General features: G+C 47.9%; 1 protein-coding gene across 1 annotated transcript in view; it reads left to right on the forward strand.

The window, feature by feature from the left end:
* Window positions 1–25,093, forward strand: part of LOC121711513 (signal-induced proliferation-associated 1-like protein 1) — a 95,174-nt gene that overhangs the window by 65,802 nt on the left and 4,279 nt on the right. Inside the window, 12 exon segments of the mRNA XM_042095173.1 lie at window positions 2,141–2,415; window positions 3,248–3,553; window positions 4,096–4,233; window positions 5,124–5,227; window positions 9,312–9,409; window positions 10,345–10,871; window positions 13,935–14,159; window positions 16,855–17,056; window positions 18,199–18,439; window positions 22,647–22,820; window positions 23,534–23,648; window positions 24,991–25,069. Of these exon segments, the coding sequence (XP_041951107.1) occupies window positions 2,141–2,415; window positions 3,248–3,553; window positions 4,096–4,233; window positions 5,124–5,227; window positions 9,312–9,409; window positions 10,345–10,871; window positions 13,935–14,159; window positions 16,855–17,056; window positions 18,199–18,439; window positions 22,647–22,820; window positions 23,534–23,648; window positions 24,991–25,069 (2,484 nt within the window).

The following is a 25,093-nucleotide window of genomic DNA, read 5'->3' on the forward strand; positions in this document are numbered from 1 at the left end:
AGTTAACGAAAGGCACATTAAAAACTCAACACACTCAGTCAGTGGCACTGGTCCTCTGAGGGGATAGGTGAGGTATCTCAAGAATGATCATAACAGTTCTCCTGGGAAATAATCATCCATCTGATGTGGTTTTACAGCACTTCTGTGTAATCTGCCATGTGTGATGTTAGTGGTTCAATCAGCTTTTCGACTGGTGGCCAATGGCCTGATGTTCAATTATAGATTGCACTTGACAAGTGGTGGGAGTCTTGCCATCATTCTGCATAAAAGCTAATGGTTATTACACTATTCTTTTCATCATCCCAAGAAGCGATCTGTGGCGGGGATGAGCTTTTAATAGCTGGGGATGTGTGATGCGTCAGTGGGGAGCGCGTAAGTGCTTTGGTCCTCGTAACCATGCTCAGGCTGAGATCTACTTTTGTCTTGGCCCCCTGCCCATGCCAATGTGAGAAAGAGAGAGAGGGAGTGAGAGAGAGAAATTCACTCTGAATGCAAACACTGTTGCCATGGGAACTAGCTTCACCGAACAAACCGTTCGAATGTTACCACAGAGCAGGAAAAAAAACTTCCATGTACAAACAAGGCAGCCACAGTGGTCACGTAACCATACACCAATCATTTACCATCCACAACCGGCCTCCCACATGGACACACACACACACACACACACACACACACACACACACACACACACACTCTCTCTGTTTCAAAATCAAATACACATATGTTGAAGTCCAGGCAACGGACTCCCCATTTCATATCGTTATTTCACCATAAAGGGTAAAAAAAAAAAGCATCAGAGCTCTTAGGATTCACAGATCAGGGGCGCACAGCTTTATTTCCTCTCGGAATGTTCTAGAATATTGCTGCTTCCTCGCCATTCAGTGCTGCCCACACTCACAGCGGACACGTCTCTCCTCAGGTGAGCCGCACAGGCTATGAGTTTCTATATTTAACTTGGCCTCCGCTGCCGAGGTGCCGACATCAGTGGCAATTCAAAGAAATAAATGCACACGTCGTCCAGCATCCTCCGTCGGCTTCGGAGCGGAGGCTTTTCATCTGGGCCTGCCTCGACACGAAATCCTTCCTCACCTCATCTTGGTCAATTAGCGAGCAAAGCTTTCTCTCACAAGCTCGCAAGCTTGAGCGTAAATAACGTCAGCTGCACCAATTCCCCCGGAGGGCTTGTTTGGTTGTTCTTAAATGAGCTTTGGGAGGATGTCTCATCAATACAGGGTGTGTGGGTGGGGGGGCAGTTGCGAATGCGTCTTTCTCTAGATTTATGTTTTTCTTTTGCTGTACTGTCACTTCGATTTCCTTCCCCTTTTCTTTCTTACTCTCTGCATTGCTTTCTCTGCTCTCTCTCTCTCTCTCACTCTTTCTCTCTCTCATCTCACCCTTTCCTCCTCCTTTCCTCCCACTCTTCCTCTGGATCTAATAGCTTAATTTAATTCTGGATTTGCTTTATTGGCACAGCTTGTACACTAACCATATTTTTCAAATCAAATTTGTGGATGCAAAGCAAATGTCCTCTCCTCCCCTCCTACCAAATTTTGGATGCAAAGTGTTTTTTGTTCTCCCTCCCTCTCTCTCTCACTCTCCCTCTCTCTCTCACTCTCTCCCTCTCTCCCCTCCTTGTCACTTGTTCTCTCTCCTCTCGCCCGTCTCCCAAACTGCGGTGACAAACTTCTCGCCCCCTCCCTCTCCTCCCTTCCCCTACACTTCATCATCCTCCTCCTCTTCCTCCTCCCTAACTCCCTGACAGTAATAAGGTGCCAACACAAAAGGTTTTGGAATTTAAAATATATTTGGATTTAAATCTTCCATTATGTATCTATTGTCCTCTATTATTTATCTATTATCTAATGTGTAATTATTTTCAAAGTACTCTTTTGCCATGAAATAGTCACAGCTGCTAATATTGCCTAATTGTGGATTTGTTACAAACTTTTCTCTCTCTCCCTCTCCCGCAGTCTCGCTCCTCCCAAAATATGGTTACTAACCTCTCTCTCTCTCTCTCTCTCTCTCTATCTATCTATCTATCTATCTATCTATCTCTCTCTCTCTCTCTCTCTCTCTCTCTCTCTCTCTCTCTCTCTCTCTCTCTCTCTCTCTCTCTCTCTCCTCCCCCTCCTGACAGTTTCTGACGAAGGGCTGCGAGACGACAGAGCTGACGCTGCGGCGTAACGGCCTGGGCCAGCTGGGCTTCCACGTCAACTACGAGGGCATCGTGGCCGAGGTGGAGCCCTACGGCTACGCCTGGCAGGCCGGCCTGCGGCAGGGCAGCCGCCTGGTGGAGATCTGCAAGGTGTCCGTGGCCGCACTCTCGCACGAGCAGATGATCGACCTGCTGCGCACCTCCGTCACCGTCAAGGTGCTCATCATCCCGCCGCACGAGGATGCCACGCCCCGCAGGTACCAGCCCCACCCACCCAGCCCCATCCACCCAGGCCAGCCATACCCACCCAGCCCCACCCACCCAGGCCAGCCACACCCACCCAGCCCCATCCACCCAGGCCAGCCCAGTCACATCCAGCCCCACCCACCCAGCCCCATCCACCCAGGCCAGCCCAGTCACATCCAGCCCCACCCACCCAGCCCCATCCACCCAGGCCAGCCCAGTCACATCCAGCCCCACCCACCCAGCCCCATCCACCCAGGCCAGCCCAGCCCCACCCACCTAGGCCAGCCCCACCCAGGCCAGTCCAGACAGGCTGGACTCGCCCACTGATAACACCACCGACACGCCCATGATCACTTGTGTTTTCAATGTAGCCAATGATACTTAACTTACTAATTATGGTCACTAATATTATTGCCTTATATTATTGATGATATTGTGTAATTTAGCCATAAAGGTCTATTAAATCTAAAACTACACTTTTTTAAGGATACTGGGAGTAGAAAAAATTTCAGATGGGTGATTAATGTTATCAGGTGGCCTGCACCCGCAATGGGTTGTAAACCTAAAGCCAGGCAGGCAGGATTCTGACTGGTTAATACAGGATTCTTAAGGATTTGTCCTCATAATGCTATATGGTGTCATGTTTCTGAAAAACATTTTAACATTTTTTAACTCATGCAAGTTGGAAACAGCTGCTTCATTTCTGAATGGCCATTCCGATCAGTGTGCTGTTCTTATGTTATCCCTGTTTCTCGTGTAATCCCTTATTCCCTGTCTTCTTCCCTCTTTATTACCCTCCATCCATCCATCCATCTATCCATTCATCCATCCCTCTGTCCATAGGGGCTGCTCTGAGCTTTGCCGCGTGCCTGTGGTGGAGTATAAGGGCAGCAACGAGGCGGGCTCCTTCGAGTACAAGTTCCCCTTCCGCAGCAACAACAACAAGTGGCAGCGCAACAGCTCCAGCCCTCAGCAGTCGCTGGCCGCCTCGCCCCAGCCGGGCCACGCAGGCAGCGCCAGCGGGACGCCCAACCGCGCCGTCAGCCTGGGCGCCAGCATGGGCAAGACGCTCTCCGCCGAGCGTGAGGGGCGCACCGCTGCCATCCCCCGCAGCGTGTCCAGCGACGGACGACCCCTCGACTCCAAGAGGTACGGATAGAGGGGGGAGAGTGGGGTGCAGGGGCTACTGTGGGGCCTCATGGGAGTTGGAGTTCAGGCTGACTGTGGGGCATCATGGGAGTTGGAGTTCAGGCTGATTGTGGGGCATCATGGGAGTTGGAGTTCAGGCTGACTGAGGGGCCTCATGGGAGTTGGTGTTCAGGCTGATTGTGGGGCATCATGGGAGTTGGAGTTCAGGCTGACTGAGGGGCCTCATGGGAGTTGGTGTTCAGGCTGATTGTGGGGCATCATGGGAGTTGGAGTTCAGGCTGACTGGGGAGTCTCATGGGAGATGGAGTTCAAGCTGATTATGGGGCATCATGGGAGTTGGAGTTCAGGCTGACTGTTTTCTTTAGAGTATGTTGCGCTCAGGTTCCCCATAATTTCTCTTCTTTCTTATTCTAGTCATTTGGATATTTAGTTTTGAACAAAGTTTCTGCAAATCGCTCTTACTCACTTACTCATTGTTTCTTTTTTTTCTCTCTATTTTATTCCCTCTCCTCTCTCCCTCTCTCCCTCTCTCCCCCTCTCAGGATGTCTCCTGGCTCTGAGAATTATGGGCTGGGCTCGTCTCTGGGTCTGGGCCGCCACAACCGCAGCTCTCCCAGCAACCTCTCCTGCTCCAGCGACACGGCTAGTGCCCATTGGAGGCAGAAGTCCATGCCAGAGGGGTGAGTGGGGTGCACACACACACACACACATACACATGCGCACGCACGCACGCGCACACGCACATGCACACACACATACACACATACACACATACGCACACATGCGCACACACACACACACACACACACACACACACATGCACACACACATGCACACACACACACACATATACACACACACACACACACACACACATGCACACACACAAGCTCCGCATATCTCACATACAGAAGTACTGTACGTACACACACACACTAACACACACACACACTTGTGTATATATAAACTCCACATACATACATTAACGTAGGTATAAAAGCTCCACACAGACACACACACACACACACACGGATCTGCGTAACTGTCCTGCATATGTGCAGTGTTAACTTTATGTGCACACTTCAACGCGGTCGCATGTAAAGGCATCCGCACATAAGCAGGAACTAGGCTCTTTTTATTAGTCTTTCATGTCTCAGCCCTTACCCTTCACATGCTGCCTATTAAACCTCAATAACACTTCCAGATGTGAGACTTAATGAGTTTTTTTGCTTCGTAATGAAACTTCACAGATATTAAAAATGTCAAATTAAATTAGCCATTTATGGTCCTGCACGTTCATGGACATGGACAAACACAGTACACAGGCACAAAGCAGACGCACCTGGGCTAGCAGATGTGAGTTTGTTATGTGCAGCCGTATCCTTCAGTGTGCAGGTTTTTGGCCGTGATTTTATCCAGCAGTGTTTTGATGTATGAGCATCTTAATGGGATGGCGTGTGCTTCATTCCAAATGTGAAGTGCGTGGCTATTGTGCTGTTTAGTGCCGTGTTATTTTTACTGTTGTGCGTTAATTGTGGCGTGTTGTTCTTGTTGTTGTTGTGTGTTGTAGATTCGGGCCCCCCAGGCACTCTCCCCTTCCTGGGGAGCGTCAGCTCACGCCTGACGGATGCACGAGCGGCAAGAGCACGCCCAGTGGAGATCGCGGCTCGGCAGGTGAGGTGCATCGTGGGTAATGCGCGCGGTTTTCTGTGGCTCTCAAGTTTTACTTTATTTACCCTTAGAAAAGGAAATTTAGTGTGCAGCAGGATGTCTAAAACACATACACAGAAAAAGCACCGCCAGATGCCAACAACATTGACAACACAACACAGGACACACAACAACAACACCGGACACACAACAACAACACAGGACACACAACAACAATGGAGACACTCCTTCCCTTTAAAAAAACAATGACCGAATCTCAGACCTAAAGTGGTTCTATTTTCCCCGAGGCTTCTCCGAAATGTGAACTTCTCTGATGACAAGTGTGGATGCCACACGCTGGAGTAAATGCAGGGGGAGCTAAGAGGATTAACTGCGAAATGTCACAGCGAGTAGTAAGGTTGACTGGCACTGAGAAGTGCCGTGGTGATGGTTCTTCTTGTTGTAGGTGGCAGGATTTAAAAAGAAGGCCATGTTTTAGTGGTGGCAGATTTGACTGGTATTCATCATGAGACATTTCAGCACTTTCTCCCGACGTACCCTCTTAATTCCCAGCGTGCCAGTCACATGAGAGACCTGTTGGACTGCTTCTCTAGCTGCTCTGTGTGGTGTTGAACTAGCGAAGACCTCAGTGGGGGGGTTCTCCTAGTCTGGGGTTCACAAGACCGTCTCCTACCGTAAACACAGCTGTGTGTCTGTGGGTGTGTCTAAAGAATTTGGGGTGTGCTGTGTTTTATGTCAAACTGATTTGTTTCTGACATGGGGTTCTCAGAGGGAGAGTTAAGAATGTGGTTGTCCATTATCATTTGTTTGTCTGAGGCCAAACTTGAGAGACTCTCACACACACACACACACACACACATACACACACACACACACACACACACACACACACACACACACACAGACAAACATACAAATCCCCTCAAACAAACAAACGCACGCTCGTACAAAGCGTGGAGTATATACAGAGTGCCCTTGGCCCCCTCTCTGCTGATCCTCCCCTATGCTAGACTCCCAGCCCCCTGCTTGACCATTACCCTCAAGTGCCCTCTGTACTTTGAGGAGTATGGAAAGTGGACCAACATTATATCCCTCCTTTGCTCTCTCTCCCTCTCTCTCTCTCTCTCTCCCTCTCTCTCTCTCTCTCTCTCTCTCTCCCTCTCTCTCTCTCTCTCTCTTGCTCGCTCGCTCTCTCTCTCTCTCTCTCCATCTTTCTGTCTCTGTGTGATGAGGTGTTTCCAAAAGCCCCTTCAGGTGACAATCACCCCCCCCCCCCCCCCCACACACACACACACACCCCACCATCACAACCTGCTGGTCAGTCTATGTGTATTAGAAAGCAATCTCGCTGAAGAAAAGAGAAAAACACAGACAGATAAATAAGCAGAACACACACACACACAGACACACAAAAAAGCAAAAAAAAGAAAACTTGCTCGGCTCTCTGCTGTAGATTTCTAAAGGGCAGAGCGGGCACTCTCTTGCCTCCTGGCATGGGTATTGTTTGGCGTGCAGCGGCCCTTTTGTTCCGACTGCCCTCTGTTTTGCGGTCACCAGCGTTCTTTCCTGTTCTAGTCAGGGTCAGCGGTCGCCGCGGTGACTCACGCTCAGCCTCGTCAAACCATCTCGCCGCTCACGTCCCCCCTCTTCTCCTCTTTCGTTTTATTGCCTTGCCTCTGTCTCTCCTCTCCTCCACCCCAACTCACTGATCTCTCCTCTTTTCTCTTCTTTCGTTTTATTGCCTTGCCTCTGTCTCTCCTCTCCTCCACCCAACTCACTGATCCATCCTCTTTTCTCCTCTTTCGTTTTATTGCTCTCTCTCGTTTTGTTCCATCTCTCCCTCGGCACCTCTGATCCTCCACAGTCCCTCTTGCGACACCTTGCAGCTGCCATCTCTGCCAAGCAACACTGGCTTTTGTGGTTGTTGTTTTCCCCTTTCATTCAACTGCATGTAACCTTTCTTGTGGTCATTTTGTTTTGACTGTTCCATGTACCCTGTCATTTCATTTTTAGAGTTCCTGTTTTTAGCAACTTCCCAAATCCACACTTAACCAGCCTTGTCCTCGTGTCCCCCCTCTCCCCTGGGCAAAGCCAGTTCAGGACATGCGAGGCCAGGCCAGGCCAGGCCAGGCCACTTCAGGTCAGAGTGGCTGGGCAGGGGTGTTTGCATGCGCTGGCTTGACAGAGTGACCCAGCGTGTGTCGTGTCTGGGCCTACCCTTCGCCAGCCCGCACTCCAACCGCGCCCCACCTCCCACACCCCCCTTTTTCAAGTGGCTCTGGGGGTCCTGCGCTGACCTCAGGCCACAGGGAACTCCGGCGGTCGAGTGTTGACCTCTCTCCCTAGTAGTCCACCACGAGCCCCGCTGGCCCACCGAGTGGCGTTGTTTTAAAATAGCCAGCAAAGGAAGAATGTGGTGGAATACCTGTGGTCTGCGGTCACTTTGAGTTTAATTAAAGTGGTAACGGCCACATTTGTTCAGCGGGTGACTGGGGAAGGCAGAGCCAGAGGAAGTGTGTGTGTGTGTGTGTGTGTGTGTGTGTGTGCACAGGATGGGGAAACCCTCCCTGGTAGAGTGGGGTGTGGCAATGCATGCTGGGAAATGGCCCTTGAGTGTGGGCAACAGAATCCTGGCTTGAGTGTCCTGACTTCCCTTACTCTGGTGTGTGAGAGTTGAGTAGAGGGCTGAGAAGTTCAGTCTCACTTCATGTGTACACACACATATACACACACACACACACACACATACACATACACACACACACACACACACACACACACACACACATACACACACACACATAAGTATGTACGCATACACATGACTGACTGGATGAGCACAATGCTTTCGGCTAACGTGCATAACTAAAGTACTAGAATCGTTTGCATGCATTAAGGTTGAAATACAGCTAATTAAGGGTTCTAACATCTGCCTCGTCCTTTGTTTTTGCCTCCATCCTCCACACCATCCCTCTCTCTCTTTTCTCTCTTTCACACACACTTGCACACGTGTAAACACACACACACACACACACACACATATGCACACAGTTATTATAGATGCACACAACGCTCCTGCACCGCTTGAGGAAGCTGCCTCCCCTAATTGCCCCGTACAGCCTGTCTTGTTTTGGTGACGCTACTGTTGCGTAACGCCCGGGCACTCTCACAATGGTCTGACTTACTCTCTCTCCTGTTTGGCTGCTCTGAGAGGAGCAGATGCTGGCCAGTGGCCATCCCAGTGGTCAGCTCTCTCTCTCTCTCTGCGGTCTCCTTCAGATGAGTTTGCGTTCTTCAGTCTGCGGTGATTCAGCTCCCCTGGCCTCACCTCACTTAGTGTCAGAGAGAGAGAGAGAGAGAGAGAGAGAGAGAGAGAGAGAGAGAGAGAGAAGTGTTTCATAAGAATGAAGAGAATGGAGATTGGAGTTTCATATGAGTTCCCCAAGCTGGACGGGTTTAGTTATATTTGTTGGTGGTGATAATGGCGATGATGATGATGATGACTATGCAGTTGATAGGGTGTTGATGATGATGATGGTGGTGGTGGTGATGATTATGATGGTTGTGAAGGTGGTGATGATAATGATGATGGTTGTGAAGGTGGTGGTTATGATGATGATGATGATGATAAGGGTTGTGAAGGTGATGATGATGGTTGTGAAGGTGGTGATGATGATGATGATGGTTGTGAAGGTGGTGATGATGATGATGATGGTTGTGAAGGTGGTGGTTATGATGATGATGATGATGATGATAAGGGTTGTGAAGGTGATGATGATGGTTGTGAAGGTGGTGATGATGATGATGATGGTTGTGAAGGTGGTGATGATGATGATGGTTGTGAAGGTGGTAGTGATGATGATGATGATAAGGGTTGTGAAGGTGGTGGTTATGATGATGATGATGATGATTGTGAAGGTGGTGGTGGTGATGATCGTGTTGTGTGTGGTTTTTTGGGCCAGCACCAGTTGTCTACTGCTGTACTGTCTATGTCGGACCATTTAGCAAAAAGCTTTGATTATAATGTTCCCTGTTCTATTCCATGTTCTGAAGCTAAATGTTTCCAAATTATCTCTGATGTGCTTAGATGGTCCTGTCACAAAGTCTGGGTCATCTTATTCTGGAGGCCCACGGATCCAGAGGCAGGAGCAGGTCATCCACCACTCTCCCAAGAAGGGCAGTCAGGTGAGACTACACACACACACACACACACACACACACACACACACACACACACACACACTTGCTCACACACACATACTCTCACTCACACACTCACACACACACACATATACATAGAACACACACAGTGCGCCAATATATTGTAAATAGTCTTGTAACATGTGTTAATATATCACATGTATCAATCACTGATCACTTCTAGTGATACCCAGTCCTGGAGTTTTGATGAATGGCTTGTCAACGCGTAGACTAAGATGTGCTTAGTGATTCAGTGTGACGGCCAATGGGGGGCTGTCCCGTGGTTTACAAGCAATCCTGGGTTAGAGAACTCCTAGAGCTAAGATGAGCTCCTAGCAAACCAAAGCCACAGGGCTGTTGTATTTGGAGGTTACACACATACACACATACACTCATATACTGTACACATGCACGCCTACTCCAATGTTTTAACTAAGCCAGGTTTGTCACTGGAACAGAGGATTGGGATATGAGCTGAAGACATGACTTCTCTCTTTCTTGTAACTCTCTCCCTCTTCTCTCCCTCTCTCTCTTTCTTTCTGTCCTTCCCTCTCGCTCTCCCTCTCTGTCTCTGTCTCTCTCTCTCTCTGTCTCTCTCTCTCTCTCTCTCTCTCTCTGTCTTTCTCTCTCCATCCCGCTCTCTCTCTCTCTCTCTCTCTCTCTCTCTCTCTCTCTCTCTCCCTGTCTCTCTGTCTTTCTTTCTCTCTCTCTCCCCTCTCTCTTTCTCCCTCTCTCTTCACTCCTCTCTCTCTCTATATCTCTATCTCTCTCTCTCTCTCTATCTCTCTCTGTCTTTCTCTCTCCATCCCGCTCTCTCTCTCTCTCCCTGTCTCTCTGACTCTCTCTTTCTCCCTCTCTCTTCACTCCTCCCTCTCTCTCTCTCTCTCTCTCTCTCTCTCTCCCCCCCCCCCCTCCCTCAGTCTGAGGGCCTGTACTCCGCCCACTCCAGCAGCAACACCCTGTCCAGCACGACGTCCAGTGGGGGCCTGAGCGACGACAAGTGGTACGACATGGGCAGCAGCACGGGCGGCGGGGGGCTAGCGGCGGGCGCGGACCTCGGTGACCTGGAGCCCAACGGCCTGGGAGGCGGCAGCTACCTGCAGGGGGCGTCGGCCGACAGCGGCATCGACGCCTCATCCTACGGCGGCGGTGGCGGCGGCAGTGTTCCGTCCCACCATGCCAGCTCGTCCTCGCTGCTGCTGCCCGTGAGTGGACCGAGCACGCGAGAGCGAGACCGAGAGCGAGACCGCGAACGGGCGGCGTCGCCCTGGCACGGTGGGCAGTCAGACGGTGGCGGTCGGCGCATGCTGGAGCGTTCGCCCCCCGCGGCGGAGTCTCCGGTGCCCCCTGGGGGGCCGCCTGAGGGCCCCGCCCGCAGCCCCCCCACCCACCTGCTGGTGCGCGACAACAGCTCCTACAGCCTCAGCGACGCCGCCTCCCACTCAAGGTACACACACACACACACACACACACACACACATACATACATGCACACACGTACATGCGCACACACACATACATGCGCACACATACACACACATACACTGTACACATGCATAAAGAACTCCATGTATACACACACACACACACACACACACACACACACACACACACATAAAAAAAACTCTAGGTACACACACCCACACACATTTACGCACACGCACGGGTACACATACAGACACACATACACATGCATCAACAGATAGTTTGTAGAGACTTATCAGATAGATGGTCACAAACGTTTTCTACTTCCTCATACCTTGGAACATACAGTACACTCATAATGGTACAGTATCTTTAAAAACACACACGCGCTTATAATAAACCCACCCTCCAGAACACACACACAGTCTCTACACATTCCCAGAACACACACTCCGTCTCTACACATTCTCAACTCTCTGCGCGCGCACACACACACACACACACACACACACACACACACACACACACACACACATCCTCTGCCAACCATAATGCATAGTAGTCTCCTCTCACTGTTCCACACACTCACACTTACTTACAATAACATTTTCTCTCTCTGCTGCTGACTGACACACTCGTGAGCGCTCCCATTCACATGCACCCTCAAACCCCCACACACCACTGCTCCTCAATCACTCACTCACACACTCACACACACACACACACACACACACACAGAGCGTCCTATTCCTCAGCTACGGTCCAGGAATAACAGGCTGTTAGTCAGACCCGCGGTTCAGCTCTGTGCCGTGGGGCTGCTGCTGACCAGACACACACACACACACACACACACACACACACACTGACCAGACAGTGACCGAGGGGCTGTGCTGTCTGCTGGCACCCCGCATCTGGGTCGCCTTCCTGGGAAAGCCACAACCTCAGACACTGATCCTTCGGAAAACGTCTGCGGGAAAGCAAAGGAGGTTTCTTATAGACACACACACACAGACGCACACACCGCCATCGTCGTCTCACTCGCCCATCACCCCTGCTTGTGTGTGTGTGTGTGTGAGAGAGAGAGAGACACAGAGAGACGATTGATTCAGCAGACATCAGAACCTCTTTCTTTCTCTCCCTCGATCACTCTCTTTTTCCACCTCTGTGTCCTTTACTGTCGAATCTCTCCCTCCCTCCTTCTCTCTCTCCTTCCCTCCTTCTCTCTCTCCCTCCCTCCTTCTCTCTCCCTTCCTCCCTCCCTCTCTCTCTCTCTCTCTGACTGTGTAGAAAAAGAAGTGCTTTGGAGACGAGCCCCTTTTTTATTGTCATTCTTGGAGAAAGCCACCTCTCTCTCTCTTCCTCTCTCTCTCTCTCTCTTCCTCTCTCTTTCTCTTTCTGTCCCTCGCTCTCCTTCTCTCCAAACATGGAGGGATAGCGTTTGGGTGTCCTCAGCAGTCTGTCCTCCCCCCTATTAGTGCGCTCATAATTCTGCTCTCCTCAGGAAGTGGGTGTTTATGGAGACGCAGGCTTGTCCATCTCTCCCCCGTTCTGCTTCCTGTGTGAAAGAGACTCTGAGAGAGTTGTGCAGTCGCTGCATGTTCTCTCTCTCTCTCTCTCTCTCTCTCTCGCTCTCTCTCTCTCTCCCCAGAGCTGCAGACCGACTCTGTGCATTCTTGAAGCCATCACACCTCCTACCACCGCATGATGACTAGATGACTAGTCTGACGGGGAAACACACACACGCACACACACGCACACACAAACACACACACAAACACACACACAAACACACACACAAACACACACACACACACACACAAACACACACACACACACGCACACACACGCACACACAAACACACACACACACACACACAAACACACACACACAAACACACACACACAAACACACACACACACACACACAAACACACACACACAAACACACACACACACACACACACACACACACACACAAACACACACACATACGTGGACGGACTCTTTCTCTCTCTCAGTGATCTGTTCTTTCCAGACAGACGTGATGTTCTCTGCCTGCCTGTCTGTCTAAAGGGAGATGGCTGGCTGGCTGGCTGGCTGGCTGGCTTCGTGGGCTCCCCTAAAACATGGCTCCCACCTCTTTAGTCAGCGTTGGTGGAAAGTTTGAAAAGTTTCAGAAGTTTGTGTGTCTGTAGCTGTAGCCTGTTGCGTAACCTCCACGGGAACCCAACACATTCCACGGATGCTCTGGCCTATTGTGGTCATCAGACTGGCATTCCTGGCAAAACGCTCAACTCTTTAAAAAAAAAAAAAAAAAGTTCAAAAAAGGAAAGGTCCACAGACCGTCCACAATGTCCACCTTCCACTCTGCTGAGACTGTGTGGACCTCAAACGTGCACTCTTGCTTCCTGATGATCCAATATAGCACATATTAGATGTGTGTGTGTGTGTGTGTGTACAGTATGTATGTTAATATATATGTGCATTGGATTCAGCTTTGTTCAGCTTAACACATCCCCACCATTCACCTTCCACTTGACCGTTTCTTCTCTCCCACGTTCAGTATGGACTTACACTCACGAGTCTGTCTTAACCCCACTCTTCTCTCTTTATGTGTGTGTGTGTGTATGTGCGTGATTTCGTGTGTGTGTGTGTGTCTTATTGGGCTTGCTCAGTACAGATTTACACATTAAAAAGCATCTCTAGACTTTTCTCCTGTTTACTGTGCATGTCATGTACACTATGCATCTGGACACCCTTTCAAGTGTGTATGTTTGTGTGTCTGTGTGTGTGTGTGGTCTGTAAGAGAGCGCAGATTTACACAGAAATCTCTCATTACCCTACCACCCCCACCCTCCCCGAGACACACACAATTACACCCACACACACCCTACCGCCACCTCTTTCTGTGTTTCTATGTAAGAGAAACACAGACATCCCTCCAGGTGTGTGTGTGTGTGTGTGTGTGAAGCTCACACCCCTTTCACGTCTGTGTGTATATGTGTGTGTGTTAGACTCACACCCCTTTTCTTTTCGTGTGTGCGTGCGTGCGTGTGTGTGTGTATGTGTGTGTGTCGCCCTGCAGTGCCGTGAGCTCGCGCCACTCGGGCAGCCCCGGCCTGCTGGGGTCCAGCCACAGCTCGCCGCAGGAGCCATCCTCGGCCGCCACCTCCCCCTGCTCCTCCCAGGCCTCCATCTCCCCCGGCCCCAAGTCCTTCTACCCGCGCCAGGGGGCCACCAGCAAGTACCTGATTGGCTGGCGCAAGCCCGGCAGCACCATCAACTCCGTGGACTTTGGGGACACGCGCAAGTAAGAGGCGAGACGGTGGTGTGGGGTTTAGGAAGGGGGGCTCGGGGTCCCCCCCCCCCCCCTCCTGGGGCGCAGAGCAGGGGATCATTTGGGGGGGGGGGGGGGCTTGGGGTCCCCTCCCCCTCCTGGGGCGCAGAGCAGGGGATAATTTGGGGGGGGAGGGGGGAGGGTGGCTTGGCCCACTGGAGTTATCAGGGTTGGAGTTTAGCGGGTCAGGGGGTTAGGGTCAGGGTCAGGTAAAGCTCGTCCTCGTGGCTCATAGCCTGCTGTTCCAGATGGCCCCTCTGAAAAAGATTTTGGACAACACACATGGTGGAAAAGAAACATATCCACAGTTGTAGTGTTGCATTTTCTGGGTGGAAGGAAACTAGTCTTAGTATTTGCTGTTGTTACCGTTGCATCCTATTTATTGTTTTCCTGTAAGGTCGTATTCCACCTCATTGCCCTAAAGCCCCCATTCAAAAAAACAAGCTGTACAACAGAACCAGTTTTGTTTTATTATTAGGTTCATTCAGAAATAGGAATATGACTATATATATTTACCTCCATGTTCTGAAAAGAGTGCAGTGCAACTCTGCTACCTTTGTGTCTGATCGCCACCTTGTGGTTGCTCAGTAGTACAACACCCTTCTGCAGCAGCAGAAGAGGGGTACATTTGAACTGAAACTGATGGTTCACAGAATGATGAATATCCTACAAGCAACAAGGCATGTGAATTAAGCATGTTTTATAGCCAGTACTTGTAATTTGGGGAACTGATAATTTTATAGGTTTTAATGATGACCTTGATGAGATGCAGGGGCACGTTTCCCAAAACCATAGTTGCAACTATGTTGGTTGCAATGCAAATTCCCATTGCCAAACAACTAAGTTGCTAAGAGGTTAGCAACTATGGTTTTGGGAAACGCACCCCAGGACAGGAGTAGGTCACACGGAAGGTCACATGTCACTCCTGCAGAGCAAATTCACAAAGACTGATTTGGTCATGTGGAGGACTGCATTGTAAAGATCTGCAACTACCAGTTATTTTCATAATCGATTAATCTGATGATTGTTTTTTTCCCCCGAATAAACATCCAGTGGTTTGTTCCATAAAATGAAGCTGAAATAAGAGAATTTTGAGAGTTTTTTTTTTTTTTTCTTCCTGTAAACAATAACTCCAATAAACCCAATTAATCCATTACCAAATTAATTGGCGATTAATTTAATAGTTGACAACTAATCGATTAATTGTTTCAACCCTTTCTGCGACATAAGGTTGCAATCTGCCGTCGTAAAAGATGTAGCTTCTTCTAGTCTGAGGTCTTGTCCATGAAGATTGTGGGAGAGAGATTGCAAAAATACATCACCACACACATTTAGCTTTCCTCCCGGCTCCTCTTCTCTGTAAATAGGCCGAGTGATAAGAGCAAAAAACACACTCGTGTATACAGTACACAGCCTTGTGAACTAACATGAAAGATTCTCCGCCAGAGTAGCATTTCACAGTAGTTAGTGCTGTGGTCTTTTCTACCCCAGAGTTTTTGTAATGTGGCGATCTCTGCCCTCAAATTTGAAAATGGGCTTGCTATGCTGAATAAATAAACATCTCAACTGGCTTGCGTTTGTTTTGACATGCTAACAAACCAGAGCTTGTAGAAACAATGTTTGTCCTCTTCTCCTCCCTCTCCCTTGTCTTCTGGCTGCTCAGAGAAAACACATTATCAAAGTGTGTGTGTTAGTGCGCGTGTGTGTGTGTGTGTGTGTGTGTGTGTGTGTGTGTGTGTGTGTGTGCGTGCATCGCCCTGAGGGACAGATTCTGGACCACTGCTGTTGTTAACCCATTCGTGCTGGATGCATGCACGACGCAACATTCTATCTCCCGCCGGTTGCTGCATAGCGCAACATTCTATCTCCCGCCGGTTGCTGCATAGCGCAACATTGACTCTCCCACTGGTTGCTGCATAGCGCAACATTGACTCTCCCGCTGGTTGCTGCGTAGCGCAGCATGCTTTTTATTTCATGTTTCTAAGTGTACAGAGGCTTAGATATTAAGGTTTTTGTTGACGTTGACAATTCTTAGTATTTCAGAAAACCCTCAGGAAATAAAGTTATTTAGTCTAGAATGCCATAGGATTCTATAGGCGTTTTTAGCAGGCATTTTAGGAGTAAATAGGTTGTTTATACTGTAGAAGGCTCTCTTGTCAGTATGTTCCCTGGAAGCACCTTTTTGATTTTTTTTGTTTTGTTTGTTTTTAACTGTACACAGTTGATTTAAACTGGTGATGAGTTTGTACTGTATATAAGTTATCCAGTCAGGTCCATTTGGACTATAACACAACTTTGGTCATTTTGTCCCTCTGTACACCACCACAATGGATCTGACATGTAGCAACCAAGGTGGTGTAAAAAGGCGGAAATAAAACTGGCATTGTCTGAATACCTGGATGGATCTCACTGCGAATGTAGCACTTTTGGCTGATTTGTGTGTGTGTGTGTGTGTGTGTGTGTGTGTGTGTGTGTGTGTGTGTGTGTGGTGTGTGTGTGTGTGTGTGTGTGTGTGTGTGTGTGTGTGTGTGTGTGTGTGTGTGGTGTGTGTGTGTGTGTTTTAGAAATGTGTTGTCAGGGCTTGTCAGACGACCTGGACATTGTCTGACAGGCTGTAGGGGGATAAAGGCTGATGTTTGTGTTTGTTTGTTTGTTTGTTGTGTGTCAGGAGGTCTCCAGGAGAGGGTCCAGAGGGGGCCCAGACTCCGCCTCGCCCCACCCTGCGGGACCTGCACTCCCCCCAGCCCCTGTGCAGCTCCGCCCTGGAGGAGGAGATGAAGAAGGTCATGAACCTGGACCCGCCGCCCCACTCCCACTCGCACTCGCACTCGCACTCCCACTCCCACTCGCGCTCACGCCGGGAGGACAAGGTACAGGCCAGTTGTGCAGGCCACTGCTGTGTGTGTGTGTGTGTGTGTGTGTGTGTGTTGGGATGGAATGAAGTTTATGTAAATCACAGAAGCGTACACAAGTCTCCTTTACAGAAGGCCTATTGGATGCCAGTTGCACTGCTGTCCCCCAGCCTAATTGGATAAAGCGGTTGTGTGATTACATGCTGGCTGAATTGTGGCTGTCATGATGAGTAATTGATTTACACAGGAATTGGCTTCATTACTGACCACAGTGTCGGACATTTAGCCTCAACTCACACATGCTTTCATTTGTTGATTGGCATGTTAATATCCATGTCCCTTTCTCCCTTTCCTCCCCCCCCTGCTCTCTCTGTTCTTCTCTTCCCCCCACTCTCTCTGTTCTTCTCTTCCCCCCACTCTCTCTGTTCTTCTCTTTCCTTCTCCCCCCCCCCCCACTCTCTCTGTTCTTCTCTTCCCCCCACTCTCTCTGTTCTTCTCTTTCCTTCTCCCCCCCCCCACTCTCTCTGTTCTTCTCTTCCCCCCACTCTCTCTGTTCTTCTTTTTCCTTCTCCCCCCCCCCCCGCTCTCCTGTCTTGCTCTCTGTTCTTCTCTTTCCTTCCTTCTTTCTTTCTGTCTGTCTCTCTTGGTCGGTCTTCTATCTCTCCTTCTCTCTTCCATTCATTCTCTCTCTTTCATTCTGTTCATTCTCCTTCTGCTCCTTTCTCTCTCTCTCTCTCTCTATCTCTTCTTTTTTCCCTTTCCTTCTGTCTCTCCTCCAATCCCTCTCTACTTCTTCCTCTCTTTCTGTTTGTCTTGTCTGTCTCTCACTTTCTCATCCATCCATCTCTCCCCACTCCTTTTTCTTTTCTTTCTTTCTCTCATCTCATCTCTTTTTCTCCATCTTTCATCTCTCTTTCTCTCTCTCCATCTCTCTTCTCTCTCTCCATCTCTCTTCTCTCTCTCCATCTCTTCTCTCCATCTCTCTTTCTCTCTCTCCATCTCTCTTCTCTCTCTCCATCTCTCTCTCCATCTCTTCTCTCTATCTATCTTTCTCTCTCTCCATCTCTCTTCTCTCTCTCTCTCCATCTCTCTTCTCTCTCTCCATCTCTCTCTCTCTCTCTCTCTCTCTCTCTCTCTCTCTCTCTCTCTCTCTCTCTCAGTCCTCACCCCGTGGCTCCCCCTCCTCTGGCCCGCTCCCTAATCGCCGCTCGCTGCACCGGACGCTGTCGGACGAGAGCATCTACCGGGGCCAACGGCTGCCCTCGCTGGGCGAGGCGGGCGTCCTGGAGCAGGGCTCGGCTGTCGACGTCCTCTTCACCTGCTCCACCATCCCGCGCTCCCCCACCACGCGTGGCGTGCCCCTCAGACGGCCCTCCTACAAGATGGGCATCAAGCTGCACGGTACGGTCAAGCACACAGGCAGGACCAACAACAACATAACAACAACAACAACAACAGCAACAACAGCAACAATGCAGGTCCACAGAGCAGCTGGCCCTCTAGTCAGTGTGTTAGATGTTAATAGAATTTTGTATTGTTTATTACAGTATTAAACTGTAACATCGTTTTGTGTCCATTCAACGATACAACAACGCACCTCGACATGGCCACACACACACACACACATATATTTCAGGCATGAAAACTCCTCACCTTTCGGCGAAATTCGCCATTTTGAATCCAAAATAGGGGACTTACGTGGTTTGCGCAGATCCGATGAGAAAATATTGTGTGTGTGTGGTGGGGTGTATGGCGTTACAACTGAGTTTACAAATCACGCGCAGACGCGAACGCATCTTGATGCGTTGTAAGACGAGCCCAATTACAAACTTGTCTGATCCAGCAACGATTATGTGAATGGAGCCCCTATACATTTAGCCTATTAAACAGTGGAAGCTCATTTTTTGCTGCGGATGCAACGCAAAAAGAACGCTTGCGCTGGAATAGCCTCCCTGTCTGTGTGACTACAGATATGCGTCTGAAATGTCAGCTGGAATGTGAGCCCAGCGAGGAGAGATGCTTATTGATGTCACAGGTGGGCTAGATGAAACTTTCAACTTCTGTCAGAAAAAGACGTTGAGATTGGTGTAGCAACGTAGCATAGGCTGTTTTGGATAGCGACATTGGACAGAAATATAGACATAACAAGTTCATTTGATGAAGAATACGTGCAGTTTGAGCCATCTAGATCGACAAAAGGTGAAGCAAATTGGCATACTTTATCAGTGTAGCAAAGGCTAATGTGAATAGTTGAATTAAATGCTCCTAAACTGGGCTGGTGCGTTTTGAGTTCAGAGACAAAAGCAGTGTTTGACATGGTAATGCTGTCTTTTAAGAAACGTTCAGTGGCCTGATCAGTAGGCCTAGTCTACTCTACAGGGTTTAACATGTATTGTGAACACTGTTCACACAACTTTATTGGTTGGTTAAACACACTAGCACAATGCCACAATCTGTAAGTAGCCTAGGCTGCAGGTTAAAACATTTCAAACCAAAACTAAAGCCTAGTCTACCCTACCCAGTTTATTTATTACCTGGTTTTGTCCAACAAATATTCAGACTTATCTTATTCAGACTTATTCTAATAGTCTACTATGAAGTTAGGCCTATGAAACCTTCAGAAATGTCTGATAACTTCAGGCACAAAGAAATAAATAAAGAAAGAAAGAAAACTTGTGTAGATTACTGAGGATGAAAGGAGGGCCAGGCTGAAGCATGTTGCCAAACAGCGCAAGTGGGCGCCTTCACACTTAGGCCCAAGCCAAAAAGAAGAAATAAAGGTATTTTCTTGTAAAAATTAGTCATTTTGTAGTTTGTTTTCTTTATATAAAATCTGGTTTTAGGCAACTTCATACTCCATGGAAGCTGTGGACTATTGGCAACAATGTCACTTGCGCTTGATTTGCTATGAAACGGCAATTTCCCTCTTCGTGCACCCTTCTCACCTTTTTCACCCCTGACCCGTTTTCATGCCTGATATTTATATATATATATATATATATATATATATATATATATATATATATATATATATATGTAGAAAGAAAGCATTTTTTACTAAGCATGTTTGTAGCTGTTGGCACAAATCACTTTGCATTGACATATATCTCCAATTTCCCTGGTGCCTAAAGAAAAGCCGAGGCTTCCAGCAAAACGCCTCATCATTTTCAGTGTGGGGTCTCTGTGCTGCTAATGTGAGTAGTTCCCGTGCTGGGCGGCTCCCTCTCCCCACGTTCCCAACTTCTCCAACTCGTTGTCACCGAATGGAAGCTCATCTCCAGCCCTAATTACTGTCTTCCGGAACCTTCTTCCAGAGATACTAATGAGTCAGAGCTGAGGCTGCTGCTACTGCTGCTGATATTAGATGCCTCCCTCTCCCCATCACCAAGGGAGCCTGTCTGCTTCTGCTTCCCCAGGGGGAGGATTTGTGCTTGGGCATAAACTTAGCAGATGGGTTGTTATCTCGCCCCGTGAGTGTTGCTATAAATAAATATATATAAAAATCTCACACCGCCACCATCTGCTAAGGGTGAAGACCTCCGGCGCGTTTCAAACTCTTCCCTTTGGATGGCGTCCTTCCTCTCACCCAGAATTATGAGTGTCACTCTGGTCCTGAAATTGCTGGGGACAAGAATAGTATTTGGCGGTGGAGCACATGTCTTAAAAAAAGTGTTCTGCGTAAATTATGTAAATTAAGTAAAGAGGTATGACGACACTAAGCTAAATCTGGATTGCTTCAGTGGTCTACATTTTACTATGAATGTCTGATTTCAATCATTATGAAAACTACGATATGAAGACAAAGTAAGTTCTTTCAGCTGATTGTCACCTTGGATGCAAGCGTGTGCCAATACCAAAGACTTGCAACAGCGAGTTCAGAAATCTAATCAACGCTGACAACATTACCACCACTCCACTAAGCCCACAATTAAAAGAACATTCAAGGGGAAAAAAGGAAGATTAGAAAATACCATTATAGCAGACCATTGTGTTCCTCTACCCTGACCTTTATAAATACCATTATAGCAGACCATTGTGTTCCTCTACCCTGACCTATATAAATACCATTATAGCAGACCATTGTGTTCCTCTACCCTGACCTTTATAAATACCATTATAGCAGACCATTGTGTTCCTCTACCCTGACCTATATAAATACCATTATAGCAGACCATTGTGTTCCTCTACCCTGACCTATATAAATACCATTATAGCAGACCATTGTGTTCCTCTACCTTAGGTGACCTATATAAATACCATTATAGCAGACCATTGTGTTCCTCTACCCTGACCTATATAAATACCATTATAGCAGACCATTGTGTTCCTCTACCCTGACCTATATAAATACCATTATAGCAGACCATTGTGTTCCTCTACCCTGACCTTTTATAAATACCATTATAGCAGACCATTGTGTTCCTCTACCCTGACCTATATAAATACCATTATAGCAGACCATTGTGTTCCTCTACCCTGACCTATATATATAGCAGACCATTGTGTTCCTCTACCCTGACCTATATAAATACCATTATAGCAGACCATTGTGTTCCTCTACCCTGACCTTTATAAATACCATTATAGCAGACCATTGTGTTCCTCTACCCTGACCTATATAAATACCATTATAGCAGACCATTGTGTTCCTCTACCCTGACCTATATAAATACCATTATAGCAGACCATTGTGTTCCTCTACCCTGACCTATATAAATACCATTATAGCAGACCATTGTGTTCCTCTACCCTGACCTATATAAATACCATTATAGCAGACCATTGTGTTCCTCTACCTTAGGTGACCTATATAAATACCATTATAGCAGACCATTGTGTTCCTCTACCCTGACCTATATAAATACCATTATAGCAGACCATTGTGTTCCTCTACCCTGACCTATATAAATACCATTATAGCAGACCATTGTGTTCCTCTACCCTGACCTTTATAAATACCATTATAGCAGACCATTGTGTTCCTCTACCCTGACCTATATAAATACCATTATAGCAGACCATTGTGTTCCTCTACCCTGACCTATATATATAGCAGACCATTGTGTTCCTCTACCCTGACCTATATAAATACCATTATAGCAGACCATTGTGTTCCTCTACCCTGACCTTTATAAATACCATTATAGCAGACCATTGTGTTCCTCTACCCTGACCTATATAAATACCATTATAGCAGACCATTGTGTTCCTCTACCCTGACCTATATAAATACCATTATAGCAGACCATTGTGTTTCTCTACCCTGACCTATATAAATACCATTATAGCAGACCATTGTGTTTCTCTACCTTAGGTGACCTATATAAATACCATTATAGCAGACCATTGTGTTCCTCTACCCTGACCTATATAAATACCATTATAGCAGACCATTGTGTTCCTCTACCCTGACCTATATAAATACCATTATAGCAGACCATTGTGTTTCTCTACCCTGACCTATATAAATACCATTATAGCAGACCATTGTGTTTCTCTACCTTAGGTGACCTATATAAATACCATTATAGCAGACCATTGTGTTCCTCTACCTTAGGTGACCTATATAAATACCATTATAGCAGACCATTGCGCTCCTCTACCTTAGGTGACCTATCGGCGTCGGACACCTCCCTGGCGGACCTGCACGAGCGCCAGCGGCAGCCGGAGCGGGAGATGAGCCTCATGCCGCTGCCCGACACCGACGAGAGCAGCCTGGACTGGAGCCACCTGGTGGACGCCGCCAGCGTGTTTGAGGGAGAGACCAGACAGCACCACCGGGGTGAGTGGACAGCCGGCCCCTAACGCCCTGGAGACTCAGAGCACCACGAGACACACTCCTATATTATGATGATGACGCTATATAAATAATACTGAAGTGAATTTATAAAACGGGGTTAGCACATGCCTTTAATCACTTAAAGTGACTTGGCATATAGGCCTAGACACCCCTTTACTACAGGAAACATCACTACTGTAGAGAAAACTATCCATACTCAATTTGCAGTTTTATGTATGTATTTATTTTTGTTACGTAGGTAATGTGGTGTGGTGTAGTTATTGACTTATAAGCTCATGATGGATATATTGAGTTGGAAAAACATTATGAGCCTGTACTGTGTGCTTATTTACAGCAGAGGGCCTCGGTGTACTGCCAAAGTGTGTGCGTGCGTTTGTGCGTCCGTGTGTGTGTGTGTGTGTGCGTGTGTGTGTGTGTGTGCGTGTGTTTGTGTGTGTGTGTGTGTGTGTGTGTGTGAGTGCGCGCGTGCCTGCCTGCTGAGAGTTTAGAGTAAAACGGGAGAGTGTATGAGAGGGAAAAAGAGAAAAACGAGACAGAAAGTGCTTGCGGCCTGTCTGCTGGTGTCTGCTGGGTGTTGTGCAACTTCCCGTGTTTTATTTGCTGATCCGCCAGGGGGGAAACATTTGCAAACAAACAACTAAACAGACGTTTCTTTAAATAAGCGCGCCCTTCCTCTCCCCTCCCTCCATCCCCAGGCCAGAGAGGATTCATGTTCAGCTCGCAGGACCTGAGCCACCGCGGAGAGAGCGCCACCCCCAGCCCCAAGCACGGGGTGCGCAAGCCTGCGCCCCTGGCCAGACCCTCCTCCAGGTGAACACACACACACACACTAACACACACACACTAACACACACTAACTAACACACACACACACATTACACCAGGGGTGGGCAAACTGATCTGGCCCGCCAAGCACTTTCATCCGGCCGCCGAGCATTTAATTTGGTTATCAGGCTGCTCGCTATTTTTTTCCTGCGATAGAGACGACGTTGGTTAGCTTTGCTTTGAACGTTTACAATGTCAATGTCAAAACATCATGTTAAATAGAGATGATAGGCCTACTCTTAGTTATCTCCTTTGCAGCAGATCTAACGTGAACGTTATGCGATCCATTTAATTGGGAATGCGTCTGCACTCACGAGAGGGAGAGAGAGCAGCAGGTTCCAGCTGGCTTGTCATTGTTGATTATTGATATCTCCTTATAAGAAACTTTTAAAAGGAAATTATGAAGGCAACAGTAGTTCCAACTACTGACCATTTAAAAACTGTGAGCGGGCCCAGCCGTAGGTACAGACTAGCCATAGCGGAGCAGGCAGAAGATCTTAAAGCGACAGTGCACAATTTATACATTTGTTAAACAGCATCAAATTAGCAGTATTTTTTAAGCAATTAATATTTTAAAACAAGTACTTTTCATACTAAATTATAGGCTATAAAAAAATGTAATGTGGGGGGGGGGGGGGGGGGGTTGTTGTGCGGCCCGCCGGCCAATTTTCAAAACCCAATGTGGCCCTTGAGCCAAAAGTTTGCCCACCCCTGCACTACACACAACTAACTAACACACACACACACTAACTAACTCACACACACACACACACACACACACACCAGAGGTCCTCCTGCTGGGTCGTGGTGCATAACAGCATTAGGGATGCATCCACTATAAAGTTCTGAGCCTATACTGATACCGATGCTTAAAATAACAGTTTGTCGAATAACTGATTGCGATAACGATACCATACCAGTCAACATGGCAAATATCGACCCATACCAGTGTTTGGCCGTTATATTGGTGCATCCCTAAAGAGCCTCACACACAGATTCACCATCTTAAATCTTCAGGGCTACTAATAAGTTTAAAATTTTACTTATGGGTCCTTTTGTAATTATTTGCAACTTTTGTGACAACAAAAATCACCCAAAAATTCCCTTTTGCTATGTCAGCATTCTTAACACTTCTTAGCTATCCTACATTATAATCTACATTAATTAATCTACATTATATATTAATGCTGCTTGAGCTTTTGATTAACCTAACTTGCCTAATTAAAGCTAACTTTAGGCTAAAAGTTTAAAAGGCTGAACAATACCAATTACCAATTATTTGACCCTGGCTTACCTAAGCTGTACTTGTCTCTCTCCCTCCCTCCAGTGATGGGCACATGAGTTTGGCTAGCAAGGTGACTCAGCTGGAGGCTGTGGTGAAACTGCTGAAGGACGACTTGAAGAAGGTGAGCGAACACATTGGGTCCATC

The sequence above is a fragment of the Alosa sapidissima genome, chromosome 6, assembly GCF_018492685.1.
Source record: "Alosa sapidissima isolate fAloSap1 chromosome 6, fAloSap1.pri, whole genome shotgun sequence".
Lineage (NCBI taxonomy): Eukaryota > Metazoa > Chordata > Actinopteri > Clupeiformes > Clupeidae > Alosa > Alosa sapidissima.